The following is a 24,457-nucleotide window of genomic DNA, read 5'->3' as shown; positions in this document are numbered from 1 at the left end:
GAGTTTTCCAAATTTGCTGGCATATTGAGTGCAGCACTTTCCCAGCATCATCTTTCAGCATTTGAAATAGCTCCACTGGAATTCCATCACCTCCACTAGCTTTGTTCATCGTGATGCTCTCTAAGGCCCACTTGACTTCACATTCCAAGATGTTGGCTCCATGTGAGTGATCACACCATCGTGATTATCTTGGTCGTGAAGATCTTTTTTGTACAGTTCTTCTGTGTATTCTTGCCATCATCTTCTGCTTCTGTTAGGTCCATACCATTTCTGTCCTTTATCGAGCCCATCTTTGCATGAAATGTTCCCTTGGAATCTCTAATTTTCTTGAAGAGATCTCTAGTTTTTCCTATTCTGTTGTTTTCCTCTATTTCTTTGCATTGATTGCTGAGGAAAGCTTTCTTATCTCTCCTTGCTGTTCTTTGGAACTCTGCATTCAGATGCTTATATCTTTCCTTTTCTCCCATGCTTTTCACCTCTCTTCTTTTCACAGCTATTTGTAAGGCCTCCTAAGACAGCCATTTTGCTTTTTTGCATTTCTTTTCCATGGGGATGGTCTTGGTCCCTGTCTCCTGTACAATGTCATGAACCTCCGTCCAGAGTTCATCAGGCACTCTTATCTATCAGATCTAGTCCCTTAAATCTATTTCTTAGGCAAGTTATTTAACCTCTCTGAGCTCAGTTGTTATTGGGGAAATGGGGATAACAAGCCCCTTGTATGAGAGATAACACACTATGAATGAGGGACCCTGGACAGCGCCAGCCACAGCCAACTTTTGGGGGTGGAGCCGTGGGTGCAGTCCCGTCAAGGCTCTGCCTCCTCTTTCTACAAACTTGATCCCCAAGGGAGAGGGGCGAGGCGTGGGGACCTAGGAGGCTGCTGTGCTGTTGGGCCTTGACCTCGTGGTATGGATCAGGGGCCGGGCTGAAGGGCCCAAGCTCCTTAGGTGACTGATGGTACAAAACTCCCTTCTGACTTGCCACGGTCTGCCCAATGCATGGCAGGCCCCTGCCTGGGTGGGACCAGAATTAGGGGAGACTTGGCTTTGCCTTGGGGTGAATGTGAAGACAGACGTCTTGAGCTACTGCCCTGGCTGCCCTGGGCTTCTAGGTACAGAGCTCAGAGAGGCTGCTCAGGGGAGATTACCTGCTTTCTGCTTTAGAAGAGCCCTTTTCTCTCCGTCTCTCCTCCTTCTCAAAGCCACGTGGGGGCAGTGGAAAGGGCACAGTCTTTGCGGCCAAGACTCACTATTGTTGCTGCTTAGCTGTGTTACTCTGGGCACATTGCTGTCTCTCTGAGCCTCAGTTTTGCCACCTTTGGACACTGGAACAGTACTTCCAAAGGTCTGGAAAACTGGTGATGAAACGTGAAGCTGCTGGAATAGTCCCTTTGGGCAGTCATATTCTGTAACAAATATTTATGTGCCAGGCCTTGGTCTGGTCTCCAGAGATAAAGTGATGAGCAGAGCTGCCATGTTGTGACCTCGAGGAGTTGAACAGCAGCTGATCTGATGCCAGTGGCTGCCAGAATGCATATATGTCCTGATGTGCTACCTATGTACCCCTGCCCCAGGCCTTCGAGGGTGGGAGGCCTGGGGTTCTGTAGCCTCTGGCAGGATCTGACCTTTCAGGCAGTGGGGTGCCTGTGTCTTGTTCTGCCTTTTCCCTCCTCCTTCATTCCTCCCTTCTCATCCCCATCTGCTCCACCAGAGCTTCCGTCTCACCCAGCCCAGAGGTTGAAAGAGAAAAGTTCAGAAAGTGTCCCGGTCTGGACTTGGTCTGATAAAGCCTGCTGCAGGTCCATGGCACACAGACCCCTGGTCGTTATGGAGCAGCTGCTTGCTGGTGTCCTCGGCTCCCGGGTCCCGGGTGAGCAGAGTAGAAGTCTCTGTCCTCATGGAGCTTCCCACCTTCTGAGAAAACAATTGTGGAGCCCTTTCTGGCTTTCCTCACAGCTCAACTGGTAAATCATATGCCTGCAATGCAGGGGACCTGGGGCCGGGAAGCTCCCCTGGAGAAGGAAATGGCAACCCACTCCAGTACTCTTGCCTGGAGACTCCCATGGACAGAGGAGCCTGGGGGCTACAGCCATGGAGTCGTAGGAGTCGGACACGACTTAGCGTTGTCAGACATGACTTAAACCACCACCACCATTCCCAGCGTCAGTTTCACTGCCAGTGCTTTCCACATCTAGTCTTCACCATGGAATGGACAGCCTGCGGCCAGCATTGAACCCTACCCCCTTCCCAGGTAAGCAGATTCTCTGTGGCCTCTGTTTCTCCTAGAGTCCTGCAAGGCCTGCCCAGATAGAGCCCTAGGCTCAGACAGGGAGGATTGGAACTAGACTTGGTCCTGTTATGTTGCAAGTCACATAACCTGTCTGAGTTTTCCTCATGCACAAAATAGGGATACTGCTCGCATCACCTCCTGGGGTGTGAGGAGGAAGCCACTAAGCACAGTGCTCTCCTGGGGCTTGTCAACCTGGCTGGGTGTTTTGTTCTCTGGGAATTGGGCTCCGAGGTCCCAGGCTGTGTCCCAGGGTGGGGGCCATGGCCTCTGTAGCCCCAGCCCTGGCTTCTCCTCTGGTTTTGGAAATGTGTATTTGGGTTGGAGCAGACTCCCTAGGCAGCATTCCATCTCCCACATGCTGGGTCTTTGTTTAGCTTCAAATTAAAGTGAAAGCAGAAAACACAAAACATTTCCTGCCTCTGGAGTGGAGGAACTGTCTGTCTTGTCAGCTCCAGAGCCGCCAGTGAGCCCAGGCCCATATTGTGGAGTCTGGCAGTGGGGGCCTCTCCTGGGAGGCTCCTTCCATCACTGTCCACGTGTTATCATGGCTATCACACTCCCAGGCAGACTCGAGGAAAGCAACACTGGCCAGAGGTTTTCCGTGTTTTGGAGGTGTAGCTCTTCACTCAGTCGCTTTTCTACTGGCCGAGCTCCTTCGAGCCCTCCCTGGCCCCCACCTTGAGCCTCCTGCCGTGTCAGTTGGCATTCGTGTAGTTCATTTCAGTGTGTCTGTCTGTGTTCCCACCGAGGCCGTGAACTCTGAAACACTTGGCCGGGGTCCAGGCAGAAGTGCACTGCAGGGGCCAGTGAATGAGGTCTAAGGAGGAGAGCAGTGGGGAACTTAATGGGGTACAAGCCTCAGAGGCATGTGAAAAAGTGGAAGTGGGAGAGCTAGTTGCGCAGTTGTTCCTGACCCTTTGCAAGCCCGTGGACTGTGTAGCCCGCCAGGGCCCTCTGTCCATGGAGTTCTCCAGGCAAGAATATTGGAGTGGGTAGCCATTCCCTTCTCCAGGGGACCTTCCCGACCCAGGGATCGAACCCAGGTCTCCTGCATTGCAGGTGGATTCTTTACCAACCGAGCCACCAGGGAAGCCCTCAGAGGCAGGTACTGGCTTTTAAGTCTAGCTCTGTCATTTGCTGTGTGAACTTGGGAAGGTTATGTAATTTCTCTGAGCCTCACTTCTCTCATTTCTAAAATGAGGGTGATGGTGGTACCCATTGCTGTAAGGGTTGTCCTGAGGATTATCACAAAGTAACAACAATGGTGTGTAGTTTAGTGCCTTAGCATTGGCACATAGTCAGTGCTTAGAAATGCTGGCTCTAAAGTGACAGGAAGCCATGTGGGCACTGCTGAATTTCCCTGGTGAAGGCAGAGCAGAGAACAAATTCTAGGAAAAGAAGGGTGATCGTTGCCCAGACGACTGTCCCACAGGGTTCCCATGGGTGGGCATAGGGGACAGACTCATGAATATCTTAGGACCAGGTGGGAACTGAGTCATACTAACCAAACTTATGAGTGGTTGACTTTTGGCTGAATACATGTCAGTGTGTCAGTTTACAGGGGGAAACCACTGCCTGGAATCTCACAGGCTCCTCCAATGAGAAATCCTAGCAAGGAGTCCAATTTCAGCCAATTGCTCCATGAGCTAGGTAGTTGGGAGCGTCCCAAATCTATCTCCACCAGGCGACCCTCCTGTGTGTGTCTCAGGAGAGTCTTGATCACCATGTGGAGCCTGCCGTGGAAAGAGGTCAGGGCGTGGCCTCTTGCTGGCTTCTCTGCTCCCTGTGCTTTCCTTACTGGCCTCTCACCATCCTCTTCTTTTTCTTATCTTTGCCGTCTTGTTTCCTCTCTTCTCGTCCCCTCCTCCAGATGCTCACTAGACTCCATGCTTAAGTGTGTTTGAAAATAATCAACCATTTTTCTGATTTGAAGCTTTCGGATTTTTTTCTCTCATATTGGCGGTGCCTATTTCCCCTTGTTCTTCTTTTACATTAATAGTCTTTGTGTATTATTTTATATATAATTATAGATTTATATGGTTTTCATATTTTTTAATGATTCAGAGACATTTTGTTTTATACACGCAAATAGTTTACAGACACGGATGAGGAAGGATGGGCACCAGACTGTCCTTGGTGAACAGGGACTGATACAGACTTATGAGAGGAGAGGGGAAGACTGCAGAGGTATGGGACCAGCCAGTCTTGTCTTTGCGTGAGTGCCACGTTGCTTCAGTCGTGTCCGATTCTTTGCGACCCTATGTACTGTAGCCTGCCAGGCTCCTCTGTCCATGGGATTCTCCAGGCAAAAATACTGGAGTGGGTTGCCATGCCCTTCTCTAGGGGATCTTTCCAGCCCACGGTTCAAACCTGAATTTCCTGCATTGGCAGGTGGGTTCTTCACCGCTAGCGCCACCTGTCTTTACACATTTGGGATGAAAGATTGAGCTGACAGTTTGCAAAGAGGTCGTCCTGGGCTACCTGCCCTGGGCAGGGGGCTGGGCTCCTTGAAGGAAGTGAGTCCACATTCGTAGGCGTTCTCTTGAGGCTTCCAGGGCACAGCTGTGGAACCCGGGTGGCCGACTGCCTCCTGTCGGGCCAGCCCCGTCAGCTCTCACCTGCCTGAGACCGCAAGTGGCACTGTTCCCTCGTCAGAGTATCTCGATCTCTTTTTCTTCTAAATTGAAACATGACTCAGTCATGATACTTCATATTCCTTTCGCTGTGCAAATTTTTCCTTAGACAGGGTGTGTCCTTTTGATTTTTAATCTCAGTTCTCGTTCAGTTCTGGGAACTCCTCCGGTGGCCTTGTGAAGGAGCTTTGATCTGTCCCTTTCATCTTCTTTGGGAACCAGGGCCCTTGCTGTAGAGTTCTTCCAGCATTTTCCATTTGTCATCTTCCTCACTCATTTACTCTGTGTCCTGGATATGTGTGGTATATTGTGTTAGAAATTTCCACAGTGGGAGGAGTATGGGTGGCTCTGATGATGTCACTCCTGGTCATGTGACTTGCTTGGGCCAATGAAGTAGGAATGAGTGTGACATAAGCCTCTTTTGCATAGAAGCTTTAAGAGCCGCCATATGATTCTGGCATGTCTGTTATTCTCTCTGCCGTGAGAAGTGGGGGTTGCTCCCTTGGCCTGGATCACGAGGCCACAAAGAAGAGCCGCAGTCAACTTGCAATACACATGTAGTATGAGAGGAAAATAATCTGTTGTCCACTTAAGCCACTGAGATTTTGGGATCATTTGTTATGACAGTGTATCTTAGATTAAACTGATTAATACTACTATTTCTCCAATGTGTTTTTTGTTTTACTGGTACAATTTTTTGGCAGTACCGTTTCTGTTTTTTACTGTTTCCAACAGTGAGTTTATTAGAATCATAGAGATGTTACTTTTGTTTTGAGCTCTATTATTGAATCGATGAAATGTATTTTTTTTTTTTTTTCTCTTTGAAAGCAACTGGTAGCATTTTTCTAAAATCTTCTTGTGCTCCATGTGTGAGTCTATTTTCGGGTTGGCCATGCCTCTGAAATTGTAGTTTTCTTTTTTTAAAATTGGATCAGTGATTTTATTTTTTACCTATTTACTCATCCTTGTGTTTTCTCTGCTGTTCCTTCCTGTTTTGCTGAGAGATTTAGTAGAGTCTTCTGGGTAGAAAGCTGGCTTGTAAGGCTAGAGGGGGACACCTACCCCAGCACCCTGGCTGCTGGCAGGAAGCATGTGTTTTGAGGCCGGGGTCCAATTTTGTTCATGACTGTTAGTGCTGCTGATGTTCTTTTTTCGGTGATTGCAGACAGTTTTAATTGGATCAGGGAGAGAAGGTCCTTGGCACTGCTCCCTTGTCCTTTATCTTCCAGGAGATAATCCCTTTAGCTGTCTGGAGCCGGCTTTCATGTCACCTTCTCACTTGGCCTGTCTCTCCCAGGCTTTCTCTGGTCCCCTCAGTATCATGCTTTGTGGTGGGTTTCTGTGCCCTGTACACCAGGCCTGGCTGTCCCCTTCCAAGCCTCCTCCACAGTACTTCCCTGTCCCTTTACAGCCCAGGATGGAACTGAGCTCTCAGTTTACATCTGGCCTATTCTCTCCTTATCCTGCATGTCACCCTGTTCATTCACCCCTCATTATTGGGACAGCCATTTTAGTCTGTTGACTCAGATTCAGCCTAAAGGTGGCTGCACCCGAGTGTTTCCTCCATAAGCTCCTCACTGAGTCTTCACCTCTTCTTATGCCTTTTGCTTTCTAAACCTCCTGTTCTCCGTCTCTCTCTGTTTTGTGAGTATAGCCCATTGTTCCATGTAGCTTCCAAGTATTTGGGTCCCAAACGCTTCCATTCTGTGTACTGATTATCTCTCCCATGAGATCAGGAGCAATCAATGTCCTCTGCCAAATCACTTATAAAAATGTTGAGCAGACAGGTCTTAGGAAAGACCTTAGCTGTACCACTGGAGACACTTTGCTGGTTGTTGTGAATCATCCTACTTTGGATCTGGTTAATTCGATCTCTGAGTCCACCTAATTGTACTGGCACTCAGCCCACCTCAGAGGACTGTACAATACTTTGCTGAAATCCAACCCTACATCAAAACCTAAAGGTATAGATTCTCCAGGTGAGGTCAGTGTTGGGCAAGAAACAGACCACACGTTCCCAGGGGTCATTGAGCAGAGTTGAATGAAGAGGAACCAAACAGGGATAGTGAAGCAATGAGGAGCGAGTAGGGAGCTGCACCATGCCTGGGCCTGAAGGGTCAGGGTCAGGGTCAGTGTTACTGAGCCCTGAGGGAAGGATTCAGCAGTCAGAGAGGGGCTGCCCGTTGGAGCTGTGTCCCAGGTGTGGGCGCATAGCCACTGCAAATCCGGGCCCAGCTCAACCCTCTGATCACCTGATGATGCCTTCCAGTGTGTAAAGCCAAGTAGAAACCAGGAAGCAAGGAAGCCCAGGAGTGGAGCCCCCGGGTGCTAGCCTCGCAGGGCCCTCAGCAGGGTGGATTGGGAGGTGTAAGAAGAATAAGCGGCTCACCAGATCAGGCTGTGATTCGTGCAGTTAACTTCTGCCTGGTGCTGCACGCAGTTACTTATTGATGTCCCAAACAACCTTGTGAATTAAATATTTGTTTGGGGGCTGACCCTCCTGGAATGGAGGTGGGGCTTGTCTGTCTCTGTCATCACTCATGGGTTCTCTTGCCAACAAGGTGACTTTATTATGATCGTGGGAATGTGATGGCACTTACATAGTCTGGCAAAATAAATATCTGTGGGATCTAGCTGGGCCATGTCCTGGTGGCCGGAGAGCCCCTGCTCTGGCCAGACATGGTGGCCTCAGACTGCTGAGAAGGGGGAAAAGAGCTGGCAGAGCCGCCAGGTGTGGGAAGGGTTGGATGGGAGGCCATGGAGTTGTCCCTCTATCCAGGACTATTCTAAGCAAGACATATAGATACAATTCACACTGACAAACCTGTGGGCTAGGAGAGCTATGTCATCTTCTGAAGAGCTGGGTGGTGTCTGTTACATGCCTACTTTTGAAGGAAAGGCAAAGGTGAGTTGTGATCTGAATAATCCTGGTTTCCTCTCTGGGAGCTCTGGTTACTAACTGCCCTGTGCATCCACGGGAAGGCAATGTGGAGGATATAAGAAGCTGAGATGAAGTACGTCCTGGGGTGGGCAGCTGAGGTGAGGCCCTCAGACCCTTCTTGTCTGTCCACCTGCTGACCCAGCCTAGCACAGGTGAGTGGACACGGCCAGTCTCTCCAGCTGTGATATCCAGGGCCTCTGCCTAGCAGGACCAAGCTGAACTTTTATAGACACAGTGCTGAGGCTACCCCAGGGTTCTTAGGGGGCAGACAGGGACCCCTCTGAGGGGTCACTGTGCAAGAAAGCTGGTGATGGTGGGAGAAGCAGGGCCTCCTGAGCCGTGGGTGCTCAGAGCCCAGCCAGGTATGCACATGGGCTGCATGGGAGCTCAGCCAAGGCATCCCAAGTGTGCGAAGGCCAGGGAAGGTGCTGCTGAGGTGATCAGTGACCTAGGCCCTGAGCTATGGAGACATTTTATTGTAATTATGAATTTATTTATTTATTTTTTAAGATTTATTTTTTCTTTTTTGTTGGAGGCTAATTATTTTACCCCTAGAGAAGGAAATGGCAATCCACTCCAGTACTATTGCCTGGAAAATTCCATGGAAAGAGGAGCCTGGTAGGCTACAGTCTATGGGGTCACAAAGGGTCGGACATGACTGAGTGAAAAAAAAAAAATTTACCATATTATATTGGTTGGTTTTGCCATACATTGACATGAATCCGCCCTGGGTGTACATGAGTTCCCCCTCCTGAACCCCCCTCCCACCTCCCTCCCCCCCCTCTGGGTCATCCCTGTGCACCAGCCCTGAGCATCCTGTATCACGCGTCGAACCTGGACTGGTGATTCGTTTCACGTATGATAATATACATGTTTCACTGCCATTCTCCCAAATCATCCCTCCCTCGCCCTCTCCCACAGAGTCCCAAAGACTGTTCTATACACCTGTGTCTCTTTTGCTGTCTCGTATACAGGGTTATCATTTCCATCTTTCTAAATTCCATATATATGCGTTAGTATACTGTATTGGTGTTTTTCTTTCTGGCTTACTTCACTCTGTATAGTAGGCTCCAGTTTCATCCACCTCATTAGAACTGATTCAAATGCATTCTTTTTAATGGCTGAGTAATACTCCATTGTGTATATGTACCACAGCTTTCTTATCCATTCGTCTGCAGATGGACATCTAGGTTGCTTCCATGTCCTCGCTATTATAAACAGTGCTGCGATGAACACTGGAGTACATGTGTCTCTTTTAATTCTGGTTTCCTCAGTGTGTATGCCCAGGAGTGCGATTGCTGGATCATATGGCAGTTCTATTTCCAGGTTTTTAAGGAATCTCCACACTGTTCTCCATAGTGGCTGTACTAGTTTGCATTCCCACCAATAGTGTAAGAGGGTTCCCTTTTCTCCACACCCTCTCCAGCATTTATTGCATGTAGACTTTTGGATAGCAGCCATTCTGACTGGTGTGAAATGATATCTCATTGTGGTTTTGATTTGCATTTCTCTGATTATGAGGGATGTTGGGCATTTTTTCATGTGTTTGTTAGCCATTTGTATGTCTTCTTTGGAGAAATTATGAATTTTATTTTATTTTTTTGAAATTATGAATTTTAAAGTGTTGGGAATTCCCTGGTGGCCCAGTGGTTAGGATTTGGTATCTTTCACGGCTGGGCCTGGTTTCAGTTCCTGGTTGGGAACCTAAGATCCTGCAAGCTGCAGGGCATGGCTAAAAAACAAAAAAATTACAAAGGCAGTATAATTACATGACAGAATCTTTGAAAAAGAAAGGAAAGAAAAAAAAAAAATCTACCTTTACCACACTCCCTAACCCAACCGGGGTTGCATTTTGGCTTGTTGCCTTCCAGGTCTTTCTCAAATAACTGTGATTCCTCAGGGAGTGGAGGAGAGGGGTCACAGTGGGCTGACACTCAGGTGAGTGGAGGGCTGACGGAGTAGAGAGAGAGCTTGGTTCGCAAGGGGAGGCCTGGCCTGGGGCTTTGAGGCCAGGCTCGTTCAGGGTTTATCCACAGTGGATTCCCATGTGGCTCATCCCAGAAGCTGGTCCTCAACTGGGCTTCCTGTGTCCTTGAAGGGCTCTCCTGTCATCACAGGTGGCTGTCAGTGAGGTCATGAGTGGCACCTAGGCAGGTATGGCCAGAATGGGTCTCTCTGCAGCCCAGGGATCCCTGGCTGGGGTGCTGTAGCAGGCATGGGTCTGAGCAAGTCTGCTGCCAGGAACTCTGGTTCCCTCAACATATTTATGGCTGATAAGGGGGCTGTTGGACATCAGGCAGGTGATGGCCAGTCTCAGGTGGTGGGTACCTCTGCCTGCGGCCCAGCTGGGGCCTTTTAGGGCCTTCTTTGCCCTTCTAGAAAAGCAGACAGGACCAGATGCATGTTACAATTATTTGGGAATTTGTAAAATTGGTGACACCAGGGCCCCCTTGTTCTGTGGGTGCAACCTGTCTATCAGGGTTTTTGCAAGCTCCCAAGGTGATTCTAAAAAACAGCCACTGTGGTTCCAAAATTTCATGTGCATCACAATCAACTGAAAATCTTGCTTAAAAAACATGAATTGCAGGGCCCCACTTCAAAATTTTCTGATTCATTGGGTTTGGGTGGGGCCCAAGATTTACAAGAACCTGAATTCTGACAAGTTTCTAAGGGGTGCTGATGCTGTTGGTCTGGGGACTGCACTCTGAGAACCACTAGATTAGAGGAAAATGACTGGGGAAATTTCTGGTACTAGCATTTGGTACAGGCAGGTGCTGGCTGCTATACAGGGATGGTAAGAGAAGATGTTTGTCAGAGACGGTGAGGGAAGAGGTTGGCTGTCACAGGTGTGGAGGGCGAGTGCTGGTTCCTACCCAGTGGTAACGAAAGGTAAGCAGATGCTGTCACACCCACAGGTGGTCCAGGAAGGTGGTGGCTGTCACAGGTTGGGGAGGAGGGTGTTCGGCTGGTATCAGATAATGAGGAAAGCTTTTGGCTGAGGAGGCGAAGGAGGGTGCTGGCTGTGACAGGTGGTAAAGGAACGTGTCCGTGTCGGTGAGTGAGGAGGAAAGCTGGTGGCTTTGTGCAGAGCTGGTGAGGGAAGTGCTGCTTGTTGCAGGTGGAGAGGGAAGGTGTTGGGCCACCAGTCGGTGAGGAGAGCTCTTGGCATCAGGCACATGAGAGAGGGAGGTGTTGTCAGCTCTTGGTGGAGAGGGAGGTGCTGGCCCTTCTGGTTGGCTGATGGGGCACCAGCCCCGCTTTCCACTGAGGCTGAAGCAGCCTCCACCTCTTAGGTTCCCTTGTATGTCCTCCCATTTCTTCTTTCCCAGGCCCTGTGGCCTGGCCTGTCTGCCCCTGTATGCCACAGGAGTCTGAGAAGGCCAGTGGAGCTCAAAGAAAGTGAAAGTGTCAGTCGTTTAGTTGTGTCCGACTCTTTGCAACCCCATGGATATAGCAGCCCGCCAGGCTCCTCTGTCCATGGGATTCTCCAGGCAAGAATACTGGAGTGGGTTGCTGTTCCTTTCTCCAGGGGATCTTCCAACCCAGGGATTGAACCTGGCTCTTCTGCATTGTGGGAAGATTCTTTACTATCTGAGCCACCAGGGAAGCCCACTCTAGTGGGCTCCAAGACTTCCCTTTGGATGGGTGTGTTTCTTGTCCTTGGAGGGAGGGGTGTGGAGGCTGGGCAGGAAATGACAGTGTGTGGGGGGCTCTGTGGTGGGGACATGCATTGCACGATAGCACACTGGCCATAAATAATGCATTCTCCACAGAAGGATGGCCCCAGGAAGCATGACTTCCCAGCACACATTCAGGAGGCACATTTCGATGCAGAAACCACGGGAAGAGTACGTCCTTATCTGTCTTTTATCATTATTTTCCAACCGAGAATTACAGAAGCCCATGTCCTAGGGCTCCAGCGTGGAGCCTGTGGGCAAAACAATTTTCCCAAGAGCAGGCTGCCGAGATGCAAGATCTGGAGCCCAGACTTAGGAGATGGCAACCTGTAGCTGAGCCACTCATTCTTGAGGGAAAAGACAAAGCGTCAGCCTGGTTGAGTCTGATGTCCCTTGTTTCTATAGCTACAGTAAATGTAATTACAAAAGAGTAACCCTTTGCGGATTTCATTGTAACCTCAGATAGCTAATGACATTTACTGGGTTTCTAGCAATCTGGGACAAAATGCTCATTTTGAATTTAACATGAGTAATGCCATTTTCCATCTTAGTTAAGTACTTTGTGTCATAAAAGAGTTATCTGTACAGAGCCCCTGGTCCTGTCAGTAAACATATTATAAATATTATCACCACTTATTTTCTGGATGAAAGATGTGGTGAAGGCCCAGAGAAACAGTCTTCCTTTACATTTATGACTCTGCTTGGAGACTCAGGAAATTCAGCATGAAATCATCATGTAGGTAATTCAGACTGTGCACCAATACTTCACACGTAGCCAGAGGCCCCCTGGAAACGGTAATGTTATCTCAGGGAGCACAAACTATGTAAATACATTCTTCCACCGCCCAGCCACAGGAGGTGTCAGACCGTGTCACCTGGCTACCAACACAGAAGACAGATGCTGAGTGTCTTTGGTCTAGGATAATGGAAGTCACCGACTGCAGCCTGTTAGGGGGAGACGCGTTTCCTCACTGTTCCTGGAGACATAAAGAATTTACACGCCAAATTAGAGTCGGTGCCAAACCACATATTCATTTGTTCATCCATTTATTCATGCATCTTGTGGATCTGTTCTCCAGCCCCATCAATAATCCTGTGTGGGCAGCATTCTGGGGTTCTGGTGGAGGGGTACCAGGAGTGCTGGGGTTGGAGGAAACACAGTGGGGGCAGCATGAGAACTGCCCAGCAAGGGGGTGGTCCAGGCAAGTCCTCGGGGAAGAGACCACTCAGCAAGGTCTGAGTGGAGATGATGCCTTTGGGCAGCTTGAGGCTGAAGGAAGATACTCCAGGCTGGGCGTCATAGTGAAGCTCTTCTCGGCCAGTCCAGTGTCTCTGGCTAGAGGGAAGACTGGCATCTCCCTGCCTCCCCTTGGACTTATCACTACTGCAGAGACCTGCAGAGGCCTGTGGAATGGAGGGAAGAGTTACTGTGGGCCTGGGGGTCAGACCTGGGTTCTGCACCTGGTGTGCATGCGTGCTAAGTCACTTCAGTTGTGTCCGACTCTGTACGACCCTGTGGACTGTATGGGATTCTCCAGGCAAGAATACTGGAGTGGGTGGCCATGCCCTCCTCCAGTGGATCTTCCTGATCCAGGGATCGAACCCATGTCTCTTATGGCTCCTGTATTGGCAGGCAGGGTCTTAACCACTATCTCCACTTGGAAAGCCCTCTCTGCACCTGGCACTGCCACTCAACAGCAGGGTCACTTAAGGTAAGGTCAGAGCCTCAAGTTTCCCCAGGTAGAAAATGAAGACACCCATACCTACCTACTAGAGCAGTGGTGAAGACGTCATGAAACAACTTACCAGGCGCAGGTGCTGCTTCATTCAGGTCTTGCTCAAGGCACCTCGTTTAGGTAATGAGAGCACCCATCAGGATATTCCCCTAGGAAGTCTGTGCTCACAGACTTCCCAGAACAGCCCTTGGCCCAGCTGGACCTTAGAGTGGCTGCCGCAGGTGTCTGGCCCTGAGCTGCCTCCTGGCCACACAGGTGTGTGCAAGGCATCTGTGTCTGCGCCAGGTGTCTGTGTCTCTGATCCCTGGTGATACCTTGAGTGACCGGAGAGGCAGCTGGGTGACTGAGGGCTGTTTCACTCCAGCTGCTGTCTCGTCTTGGCTCTGACTCTCATAGGCTGTGATTGGTGACAAATTCCGAAGTGTGAGCTCTTTGGAGGAGGCACTCTGTGTTGCTTTTCCTGGCAATGGATTGAGTAGATTCAGGTGGTAGTGTCTACTGCTGACTCAGAAACCTGCAGGTCACTCCATCTGGGACTTGACATTCTGGGGAGCTCAGCAGAAGGGTACAAATTGAGGATTTTTCAGGAACAGCTGGGTGGTGGCCCTGCAAGGCTTGGGCACCAGCTGCTGGCAGAGGCGGGGGCCTGTGAGCGTGGGTACAGGGATTGACTGTAGCCCTGAGACTGTTTAATTTGGTGTTAAGTTTATCTTATTGTATATAAAAATACACACAATTTTTAAGGGTTCTTTTTTTTTAAGTTGAAGTATGGTTGATTTACAATATTATGTTAGCTTCAGGTGTACAACATAGTGATTCAATATTTTTATAGATTATACTCCATTTAAAGTTATTATAAAATATTGGCTATCTTCCCTGTGCTGTACAGTATATCCTGTAGCTTATTCATTTTATACAGTGGTTTGTGTCTCTTAATCCTCTGCTCCTACCTTGGTCCTCTCCCGTTCCCTCTCCCCACTGGTAATCATGAGTTTGTTCTCTATATCTGTGAAATACACACAATTTTAAAATGCTTCTAGGACAAGTCTGCCGAGTGTCCTAATGGGGACCTGAGATGCAGCACGCTTGCATGAGGAGCTGGCTCTGTAGAGCAAATTGGAGGCTTGGCACTCTGCTGCTCACTGAGGGAATTTTCCTGTGCCCCAAAGACACTCCAGTGCCCAGGCCTCCCCACACCACTCTTCTTCCAGAAGGCTGAGCAGCGAGAATGTAACCGTGGAAATAAGGGGACTGCTCAAAGGCAGCAGGAGGGAAAATGCTGAGGGGATGCTGGTGAGGTTACGTCTTCCCCCCTTTGCCTCTGAGTGGGCTGCCCTGAATGCCCTGCACAGAGGGAAGTGTGTCATATTCCCAGTCTGCCGGCGCCTCTTCTGCATGGAGCGAGTCTTGGTCCCTGGAGACAGTAGCCATACTGGCTCCTGCCTTTGCATCTTCTTCATGTGGCATTCCTGTGGGACCTCTTCACTCATTCACTTATCAGTCGCTGATGAAACCGTCTGTGAGCCCTGTCCAGTAAATGAGGACAGGAAGGCTCTATGGTGGGGCAGACAGACATAAAAGCGAGCACGTATAAGAGGACCTGGGGGCCCAGTAGTTTGGTGGCAGTTGGAGACTTTCTCAAGGAGCAGACACCTGGGCTGACGTTAATTCTGAAGATTAAAGAAGGCATTAGCTTTGCCAAGCAGTGAGTTGAGGGAAAGGAGTTCCAGGCAGAGGGGACTGCCTGGGCTAAAGCACTGAGGCTTGGAAAAGCTCTCTCCTCGTGGTGGGGTGAGGGATTGATTGGTGTTCAGGTAGGTTTGTCTGAGGTCAGAGACTGGGGTGGGGAGCATGTATAGGGAGGAGGATCTGATTCAACTGCAGTGTGGGCCTTGAAGGTGGGGCCCTGCAGTGGTGACTGCAGCTGGCCCTTGGTGACCAAAGAAATTGGACCCTCTTCTGCCTTTCAGTCGCAACCCCAGTGCGTAGGTCCTGCTGTCAAGAAGGGACACCCTGAGAACCCCCACCTCCTAAAGAATAGGGGAAGCCTTAGTATGGGATTGTCTCTCCATCTGATGGTATCATGGTGGTCAGAAGAGTGAGGTATTTAGGGGCAGGCTTCCCAGGTGGCCCTAGGGGTAAAGCACCTGCCTGCCAAGGCAGGAGACAAAAGAGATGTGGGTTTGATCCCTGGGTTGGGAAGATGCCCTGGAAGAGGGCATGGCAAACCATTCCAGTATTCTTGCCTGGAGAATCCTATGGACAGAGGAACCTGGCAGGCTCTACTCCATGGGGTCAGAAAGAGTCGGACATGACTGAAGCAACTTAGCACACAAGCGCACAAGTTTCCTGGGGGCTCTTGTGGGCTGCATTGCTGCAAAGTAAGTGCAGGTGTCAGGGAGATCAGAGTTTTCTCCTGGGAAAGTGAGGGTGGTTATGGCTCCATTTCCTCTGTGCCTGCAAAGTGCCTGGTCCTGTGAGCTGATGTGCTTTCTCTGGATCCTTCAATCCTGATGAAACTGAAAGGTGGAGATTGTCACACCCAGAGACAATCTGACTGAGAAACTGACTTATCCCAGGTGATATGACCCACACAGAAGGTAGAGATTTCTTCTAAGTCTGCTAATTCCGAACAAAGCTCATGGATATTTTTTGGTAGATTCTTGTAATATTGTTATTGTTGTTTCAGCCATTTCTGGCAGCACCTCTCCCCTGCTTTCCTCCTCCCAGTTTGGTTCTGCACATCTGCCTGACTGTGGCCACCTGTCCAATGTGAGGCCTCAGTGCTCAGGCAGCCCCTCGCCTCCTGGAGTGGGGAGGGGGAGTCCAGGTGGGTGAAAGTGACCACCTCATTAGATAGTGCCTTTGCATCTGAATCCACTCCTTCTGTGCTGTCTCCCTGCTTTGCTTGTGGGTTTTGGGAAAGGAGTTTAATAAGCAGAGATGAGATTCTGTATATTCTTGGGGAAGTGGGAGCTCTGGGAGGGGTGGGCAGTCCCCTCTATTGGTGGTGGTCCCTGGGTCCAAAGATTCATTTCTCAGGGTCTAGAAATGGGGTCCAAACTGAGGCCTGAGCCTCTTTGGCCTCCTGCTCTGCTCAAAAGGGGCGGTCCAGCTTTGTCCAAGGACGAACCACCTCCTCCCTGGCCAGGTTAGTACTGACTGTACCTGGGCTCTGGGCCAGTGCCTGTCCGCAGCCCAGCCACAGTTGGTGTGTAGCTGTCAGAGTGGTCAGAACCACATTCCAGGCCTGCCTGGAGGACCTGGGGACCAAAAGACACGGCTGCCAACTCAGGCTCGGTGTTCTGAGGGCTTGGCAGGGGGCCCACACTGGTCCTGTCAGACTCTGCCAGGTTCCCTAGAACGTGGAGTTCTGCCCCATCCCATCTCTCCAGCTCATGGCTTGGTGCTCCCTGGGGCCTCTTGGGGCCCAGTTGGTGCTGGTCTCTGCTCTGCCTAGTGCCATTGGCTCAGTCACCTCCCCTTCTTGACCTCAGACTCCATCTCCTGCCTCTTCTTGGTTCCCCCTTCTTTGGAAAGACCCTCGGGAGGCAGGCCTAACTATCATGGCCCTTAAGGTCTCTCCTCCTGGCCTGTTGCCCTTGGAGACAGTGTCCAGCCAACTCTTTGGATTTGGGGGGCTGGCTGGGATCTCTCTTGGTTATTGTTTGAGAGTTCATCTGTTCATCCATCTATTTGCCCATCCCTCTATTCTTACATCCTTCTCCCCATCCATTCACCCAGCCTCCCACTCACTCACTCACTCATCCATCCTGTCTGTCCATTTGTCCCTCTGGTTATGCAGTCATCTAGACAAGTGTTTTTTGACACTCACAGCTTCCAGGCACAATGCCAGGGACTGTAAAGTAGACGAGTTCTGTCTGTGTTGAAGAGGTCAGCCCATTCCTCATCTGTGCAGAGGGGCCACCAGTCACCCTTAGGGACAGCTGTCAGGCCTTACTTAGTGACTCAAGGCTGTCATGGGCTTGGAGAGCTTCCCAAGGGTTCTGAACAGGTGGACTCACCACAATGGCTACTACCGTGAGGCCCTGTGAGCTGGATGTGGAGGGGCAGATAGGAGTCAAGACTGGCTGTGGGGGGCCTTGAGTGGGGCACAGCTTTGGAGAGGTGACCTCAGTGAGGACCCCAAGGCCTGGAATAAGCTTTTGGGTGGTGTCCGGAAGACGAGGGGGTGCTCTTGTGCAGGGTGCACGGGGTAGGCAGGGCCCCTGGGCAGTGGTGACCCAGTACCCCTGGGAGGAGAAGGGACGGGCTTGGGGGAGGCAGAGGCAGGGGCTGAAACAAGGGATGTTGGGTGGCCTGTTGGGGGTATCAGTGAAGGAGACTCTGGGCTCTGTGGTCTGTGTGGCAGAACAGACCCTCAGACTCCTCCCAGAGTCACATTTCACTGCCCTGTGAGCTGGCCTGCAAGTGGCCAGGTTTGGGGCACTGAGGGCCAGCTGGAGTCATTGTCAGGAGCTCCCCTGCTTGTTTCTTCTGGAGGTGGCTTGAGCTCAGATAGGCCAGAGTTTTTTTTCACTTTCTAAACGTGCAATTCCAGGTGCCAGAGAAGCCCCAGGAGAGTGAGGAGAGGTGTCCACACCAGACCCTTAGGGAGCTGCAGGTGGGCAGCATATATTCCAGGGGTCTTTGGCTTTGCCTGAGTGGCCCAGGTCAGAGGGGGCGGGAGGTGGCAGGGCCAGTGGGGAGAGGTGAGGGAGAGGGTCCTCCGCCCCCCAGGTTGACCCTGAGCCAGTCAGAGAGGCCTAGGGACCTGATGGTTCTAGCCAGGCCTGGTCTCCAGATAATGTTGCCTTAAGCATCTGGTATGTATTAGCTGTGAGTGATAGAGTAAAGCTAATGATAATAGGAGTCATGATAATAGTAATAATGAGGCTTGGGAATAGTTCACCATCAGAGGTGAGAGGTGGGTGCTGGGGTGTGAGCTCCTGGGTGGGCAGCACCCTGACCTCCCAGGATGCTAGGCCATGTCTCGGGCCCCCTTGCCCTGAGGGATTTCTGTGCCAACCCCAGGACTGGCAGACGGGTAACTCTTCTGCTTCCTCCTGGATGGAGCCAGTCCCCAAGAGCCTGGGAGGGGAGCTTCCAGGTGTGGGAAGCTAGACATATGCCCCTCGGTCTGCCGGGAGTCCCGGGCCCTGTGCCTGGTCAGGGTCCTGGTCCTGCCATTGCCACGGGAAGAGACAGGGAAAAATGAAAATGCTGAATCAGTGAGATGGGGTCTGATTACCCTGGGTGGCATCAAACCGCTAATTTTGGGCACGGGTGCTCCTTTTAATTTGGGGTGTTTAAATATTTACCTGAAATGGAGAGGAAAAAAATCTTTTGGGCTGCAAGGCTATTCTGGCAGCAATGTGATGAGAAATTCATTAAACCACAGTTAATTAGGGGATGAAAGATACATATATAGCTCATTAGTTCAACCCACATAATTTACATCTCTGAGGATATGTGAGTACTAGCTTAGCTCCGGCTCTGGGAGATGATGTCTTGAACAGGGCCTTTCACTGTTGTTGCCTCTGGGTCTGCAGGACTAGGGAGGGGCTGCGGCTGCCCTCTGTCTGTCCAGCCAGGAGACGGAGGCCCTGCTGTGCCCTCTGTTTCCCACTGGAGCGGGTAGTGGCCTGACTGGCTGTGCTTCTCCTGCCAGGGATGATAAACGAGGCGGCACAGCCCCCTTGCAGCCGCACTGCTTAGCATAATGGTGCGGTGTCTGAGTAGATTTTAAGCTGCATTGGAATCTGGTTCCTAGATCGGGGACATTATCCCTGATTTAATCGGTAGCAGGCAGAGAAATCAGGGCTGCAGCATCAGATCCCTGTGTCTCTTTCCCAGACAACAGTTCTCCTTCTGGTGCCTGCCTGGGCCTCTTGAGTATCTGGGGTCTGTCCTGGCCCTGCAGAGCCTTGAACCCAGCCCGGCCTTGGACATGCAGCTGGTCTCTTGAAGAAGAGCACCTCCTCTTCCCGCCTATCTGGGGCTCTGATGGGATTCCTGACATTGCTGGGGGTTCCCGTATAGCTGCTGCCTCTTGTGGGGAGCTGGGAGAAGCTGGTGTTGGTTTGGAAAAATTCCCTGTCCTGACACCATCTAATGCTCACCCTGATTATGCCTCCAGTGTGGGAATAGAGTTGCGGAGAGGAAGTGGGGAGCTGTGTGTATGTGTCTGCATGTGCAGAGTGATGGCAGTGAGGGATGGCTGGATTAAACCTCCTAAAGGAGAGAGTGGTCCCCGTCCACCCTGGCATCTGCCCGATTTCCACTGGGGACCTGGAGTGAAAGGAGAGTGACTGTCATAAAGCTTGAGGGTTTGGATTGCACACATGCTAGAGGGTAGATGTGACAGTTTGGTACATAATGTTCACTTCCAAACCTTGGTTTCCTCATCTGCAAACTGGCAGCAATAGTCCTGCTCTTTTTGAGAATTAAGGGGATAATGCAAGTGAAGCTGTTTCTCCAGGGTCTGCACAGAGCAACTGGGCAACAAATGTTAGCTCTTTTCAGGGTTATTTTTTGTTACTGTATTTCTCTGAGCCTCAGGTTCCTCATCTGTTAAATAGGGTTAATATTGCCTGGCTCCCAGGGTGGTGTGTGGGGCTGAGTGCCCGCTGGCATCTGGCACACAAGACCCAGCAGGCCCTGTGGCTTCGGATCATGTGGATGTGTGTGGAAAGGTGGGCTAGGGCCGGCAGTATTCTTTTCCTTGGCCTGTGGTGTGGCTCTGAGTAACTGAGCCCCTGAACGGTCCATCTGAGGACAACTGTCCCCATCCCGGCCTTTTGCAATGGAGACTCACTCCACTGAGCTCTGGTCTTTGAGTGAGACTTTCTCTTCTTCTTTTGGGGGTGGTGCCTGTTCCTGATGGCCCCACACCTGTGCCAGACTTTTTGCTACAAATCACCACTCCACCATAGCCGCACTAGCACAAGAGTGGCAGGTCATGTGCGCTGTGCTCGTGCCCGGTGACAAGCACTGTCCTGGGAATTGATATATTCACCTTTGCTCTGGGAAGCTGGTGCTCTTATGAACTTTGTTTTAGAGGTGAGGTACGGGGAGCTTGAGCCTGGTCCCAGGCCATGCCAGTGGCAGGGAGAGTGTGTGCAAGGCTGGGTGAAGGGCGATGGAGAGGCCGTGTCCATCTATCTGTTGGCTATCAGGGTTAGGTTCCTGCCCTGCCACTTATCACTGTGACCATGGGCAAGTCACTTGTCTGTGCCTGAGCTTGCTCATCCGTGAGTGGGGGTGGCATCACTCGGAGATGATGGGATAAGTTCACCTGTGTAAAGCACTTAGCCCTGTGTTGGGCTTATGGAGAGCTCTGAGTGTTGATGAGGGTAGAGAACGGGAAGGAGACCTCTGGGAAGAGGTGACCTGGAGCTGGTGCTGAGGTCTTGGGGTGGCATGGGCCACTTCCATTCCTCGGGAGCCTCACAGACTCTGGCCCTTCACTCTGTCAGCTGTCTGACCCACTTGGACTTGTGGAAGTGATCCAAGTGGGGCTTAGCCAGGGCGTGTAGGGTGAGGTTCCCATGAGGCCTTCCTCTTCTGGTAGGCAGGCAGCTCCAGTGTCTGCCATGCCACCCCTCCCCACCCTGGCCCCTATTCCCTTCTGGAAATGGAAGTGTCTCTGGAAATGCAGGCCTCCACTTGCTGACCTGTAGCCTGGCTCCCTCAGGCTCTCAGTGATCATGTAGAAGTAGGGAGGAAGTCTCCTTGTCCCTCCATGGCCTTCCAAGCATTGTATGGGGCTCTTGCCCCAAACACTCCCCTAATGATCCAAAAACTGAGTTCCCTGGATCACTGCTCTCCCGTCTCCAAGTCCTTGTACGTGCTGTTCCTTCTGCCCAGGATGCCTGACTCTACTGTTTACTTGGTGAACATAGCTCAGTCTTCAATGCTCAGTTCCTGCTTTTAGGAACCTCTACCAGGCAGGGTTATCACCTTGATCAGATTCCACCATGTCTCCAGCACCTGGCACAAGGTTTGGCACTTAGTAGATGCTCGACAGTGTGTAATTGAACTAACGCACATTATTTCTGCTTGTGTCATGCCTCTCTTGTTTCCTTGTGAACCCTTGACACAAGGTCCTCCTGTGTCCAGGGCTCCAGCATTGGTACACAGGAAGCCCCCGCTGAAGATCTGTTCAGCCCAGCTCCATACGCTCCCCTGGGCTCTGACCAGATTGGGTCGGGTTGGAGTGTCTCCTACCCCTTCTCGGACCCAGGCTGGTCCATGTGTTCTCAAACTCCTAACAGGACTTCTGTCTGGTAGTGCTGGTCTCCCTGGGGCAGTTTTCGGGAGCTTGTCCCAGCAAGACTTTGAGCAGGAGCTTGCATTTGAACACTCATAACTAATTAATTATATTGTGGAATTGAGACGCATTCCCATTACTCAGTGATGAGAAAATTAAAGATCTATTGATATTACAATAATTAATTGAACAAAAAGTGGAAATAACCATGCAAACTCTCTCTGGGGTTAAGTCGATGCTTTTAAATCCCTGATGATCGAATAGTGGTGAAGATCCCTGAGTAAGGGGAGCGTGGGCCGGCTGAGGCCTGGAGACCCTGGTCGTCCATCAGGGAGGGAGTGCAGGCTGGCAGTGTTCTGTCTGGCCCTGTTGCCGGGACTTCAGCATCAGACTGTCTCCTCATGTGGATCTGTAAGATACGGTGTCCACTTGGGTTCCAGGCCTTCAGGGGCCCAAAGGGCCTGACTTGGCCTGGCAAGTGGTGTTTGGGAATTCTTAGAGGATGGAAGAATACCTTCTGTGCCTTTCCACGTGGTGGGAAGCTGCTCTGCTCCTGGCTCTCCTGCTGCTCTGTGCTTTGGGCTCCTTGAGGCTGGTCTGGGGCTCTCATTTTTAAAAAAAGTATTTACTTACTTACTTGGCTGCGCTGGTCTTAGTTCAGCACTCAGGATATTCGTGGTGTCGTGCAGGACCTTTCGCTGTGCACACGGACTCTCTAGTTGTGGTGTGTGGGCTTCTTTAGTTGTGTGTGGACAGCAAAGCGTGTGGGCTTCAGTAGTTGCAGTGTGGGGCTTAGTTGCTCTGCGGCATGTGGGATATTAGTTCCCTAGTCAAGGATCTAACCTGCATCCCCTGCATTTTAAGGTGGATTGTTAGCCACTGGACCACCAGGGAAGTCCCTGGGGCTCTCATCTTCTCACCTCTGGAGGATGGAGGCCTGGGGCACCACAGCTTGGTGGCGACCTGGATGCTGTGGCTGGGATACCAGAACATTCTGGCTGCTGCCTTGCTGATAAGGAATCCCAAGTGGACACAGCGCCAGAGCTGGAGGGCGCCATGGGGATGACCTCCTTGGATTCCGGGTCTGTGTACAGCCCCTCGGGGCTGCTCTGACTCTCCACCGGGAAGCATATCCCATTGGCAGGCAATTGGTCTTTCCTTCTCTGGAGCTAAAATCCACTTCTTGTGAGTCCTGGCCCTGTCCCTGGGGCCCTAGAGCGTGGCTGGCAGATCCCTCTGAGAGGAGGTAGGTCCCCAGGGCATATCTTCCCTCCAGGCTTTCACACCCAGCCCCTAAGGTCTTGCTCCGAGCCTGCTTCCGGTCTTCTCACTGACCTGCTGCCTTCTCTGTTCTTTCCTCTGGGTGCCTTCTGCTCCTACAGCGTGGGGCTTGATGCTCAGGGGGAGGATGCTCAGCTTCTATCCATCAGAGGGTCCCTAAGCCCCTCCGTGGGCCAGGCATCATCCAGGCAAGGTTCTGTGTCTTAGTGGTTGAGGTCAGGGTGCAGGATAGAATCCTATGGACCTGAAGCCAGCCAGCTTGGGCTTGTCTCTTCCCATCTGTGGGCCTCAGGCACAGTGCCACCCTCTGAATTTCAGTCTCCTTGTCTGGAAATGGGATACTTAGTTGACTCTTGAGCTACATGGGGGTTAGGGGCATTGACCCCCCACACAGTCAGAAATCTGTGTGTTATTTATCATCAGCCCTCTTTATACGTGTGTACAGAGGATTCCTCTGTGTCCTGCTTGTTCAGTTCCTCTGTATCCAAGCTTCTACATCTGCAGATTCAACCAACCCTGGGTCACGTAGCACTGTGGAATGTATTTATTTGGGGGAAAAAGCCTGCATGGACCCATGCAGTTCAAACCCGTGTTGTTCAAGTGTCAACTGTATTAGTTTGCTAGAGATTCCATAACAAAGTACCAGAGATTGTGGGGCTTAAACTATAGAGATTTACTGTTTATTTATGGGGGTTGAAAGAGATCGAGGTGTGGGCAGGGCTGGTTTCTGCCTCCTTGGCTGGTCAGTGGATTTCTCCTCGCTGTGTCCTCACATGGCCTTCCCTCTATTGTGCGTGTGTGTCCTCAGCTCCCCTTCGTGCAAGGACAACGGTCATATTGGATTGCAGTCCACCCTAATGATCTCATTTTAACTTAATTTAAGGGCTCTCTCTTCAAATGCAATCACATCCTGAGATGCTGGGGGTTAGGACCTCCACCTGTGAACTTCAGCCCATAGCATGGAGTAATGTCACCTCCTGTCACGCTTGTGGTGAGAGGATGGCACAGTGTCCTGACACAGCCCCTGGCACAGAGGGCTCCCCTCTGGTTCTCCTTGGGCTGTGGGCTTCTAGAAGCAGTGGACTGTGCCATCCTGGCAGTACGTGGGATTAAATGTTCTTCATGAGGGCATCTTGCCATGTTACCATGTCAGCAGAGATGCCTCGAGGGCTCTAGGATGGCCTGACCCTCCAGAGCACCACCTTTGCCCCCCGCCCTCCTGATGAGTGACCCTGATAGCCAGGCTGGCCACACACCCTGGGTCGGACATGTAGCTCTGATCTGGGCTTCCAGAATGTGACACACACTTGTTCTTTTTCTTGCTCTGCCCATGCTGGACCCACTGCTAGGACATCTTGTTATTCTCCCCCTGCTAGTATGCCATCACACGTTCCTCACGTGCTCACCTGGGGCCTTGCCTGCTGCCCTGCACTTTGCTTTGCAAGGACCAGGGCTGGTGCTATCGAGGGTAGATGGGAACCTGGAGGGAACATTCAAGGAGATGCCAGCACGGGTGGGGACCCAACCTGGCTGAGGTCCTCCTCTGCTCCAGACCCCACACTGGCCGCTCCAAGCTACAGGCAAAAACTGAACATTGACATCCAGGGGCATTGACAATGGTGCTGGTT

The 24,457-nt window shown here is 51.2% G+C and overlaps 1 protein-coding gene across 4 annotated transcripts in view; it reads left to right on the top strand.

Moving 5' to 3' along the window:
* Positions 1-24,457, top strand: part of GRID1 (glutamate ionotropic receptor delta type subunit 1) — a 701,267-nt gene that overhangs the window by 94,902 nt on the left and 581,908 nt on the right. Inside the window, exon 1 of one of the 4 annotated variants that reach the window (XM_088842072.1) lies at positions 10,547-10,752. The exons of 2 other annotated variants lie outside the window; for them this stretch is intronic. In XM_088842072.1, the coding sequence (XP_088698198.1) occupies positions 10,668-10,752 (85 nt within the window). In that variant the 5' untranslated portion in view covers positions 10,547-10,667. Of the gene's footprint in view, positions 1-10,546; positions 10,753-10,859; positions 10,918-24,457 lie in introns of those variants that run through there. One more of the 4 variants, XM_088842073.1, reaches the window with a different exon arrangement.

The sequence above is a fragment of the Moschus berezovskii genome, chromosome 12 (genome assembly GCF_049115385.1).
Source record: "Moschus berezovskii isolate FMDL1 chromosome 12, NW_MosBer_1.0, whole genome shotgun sequence".
Taxonomy (NCBI): Eukaryota; Metazoa; Chordata; class Mammalia; order Artiodactyla; family Moschidae; genus Moschus; species Moschus berezovskii.
This window is presented reverse-complemented; position numbering and strand designations above follow the sequence as displayed.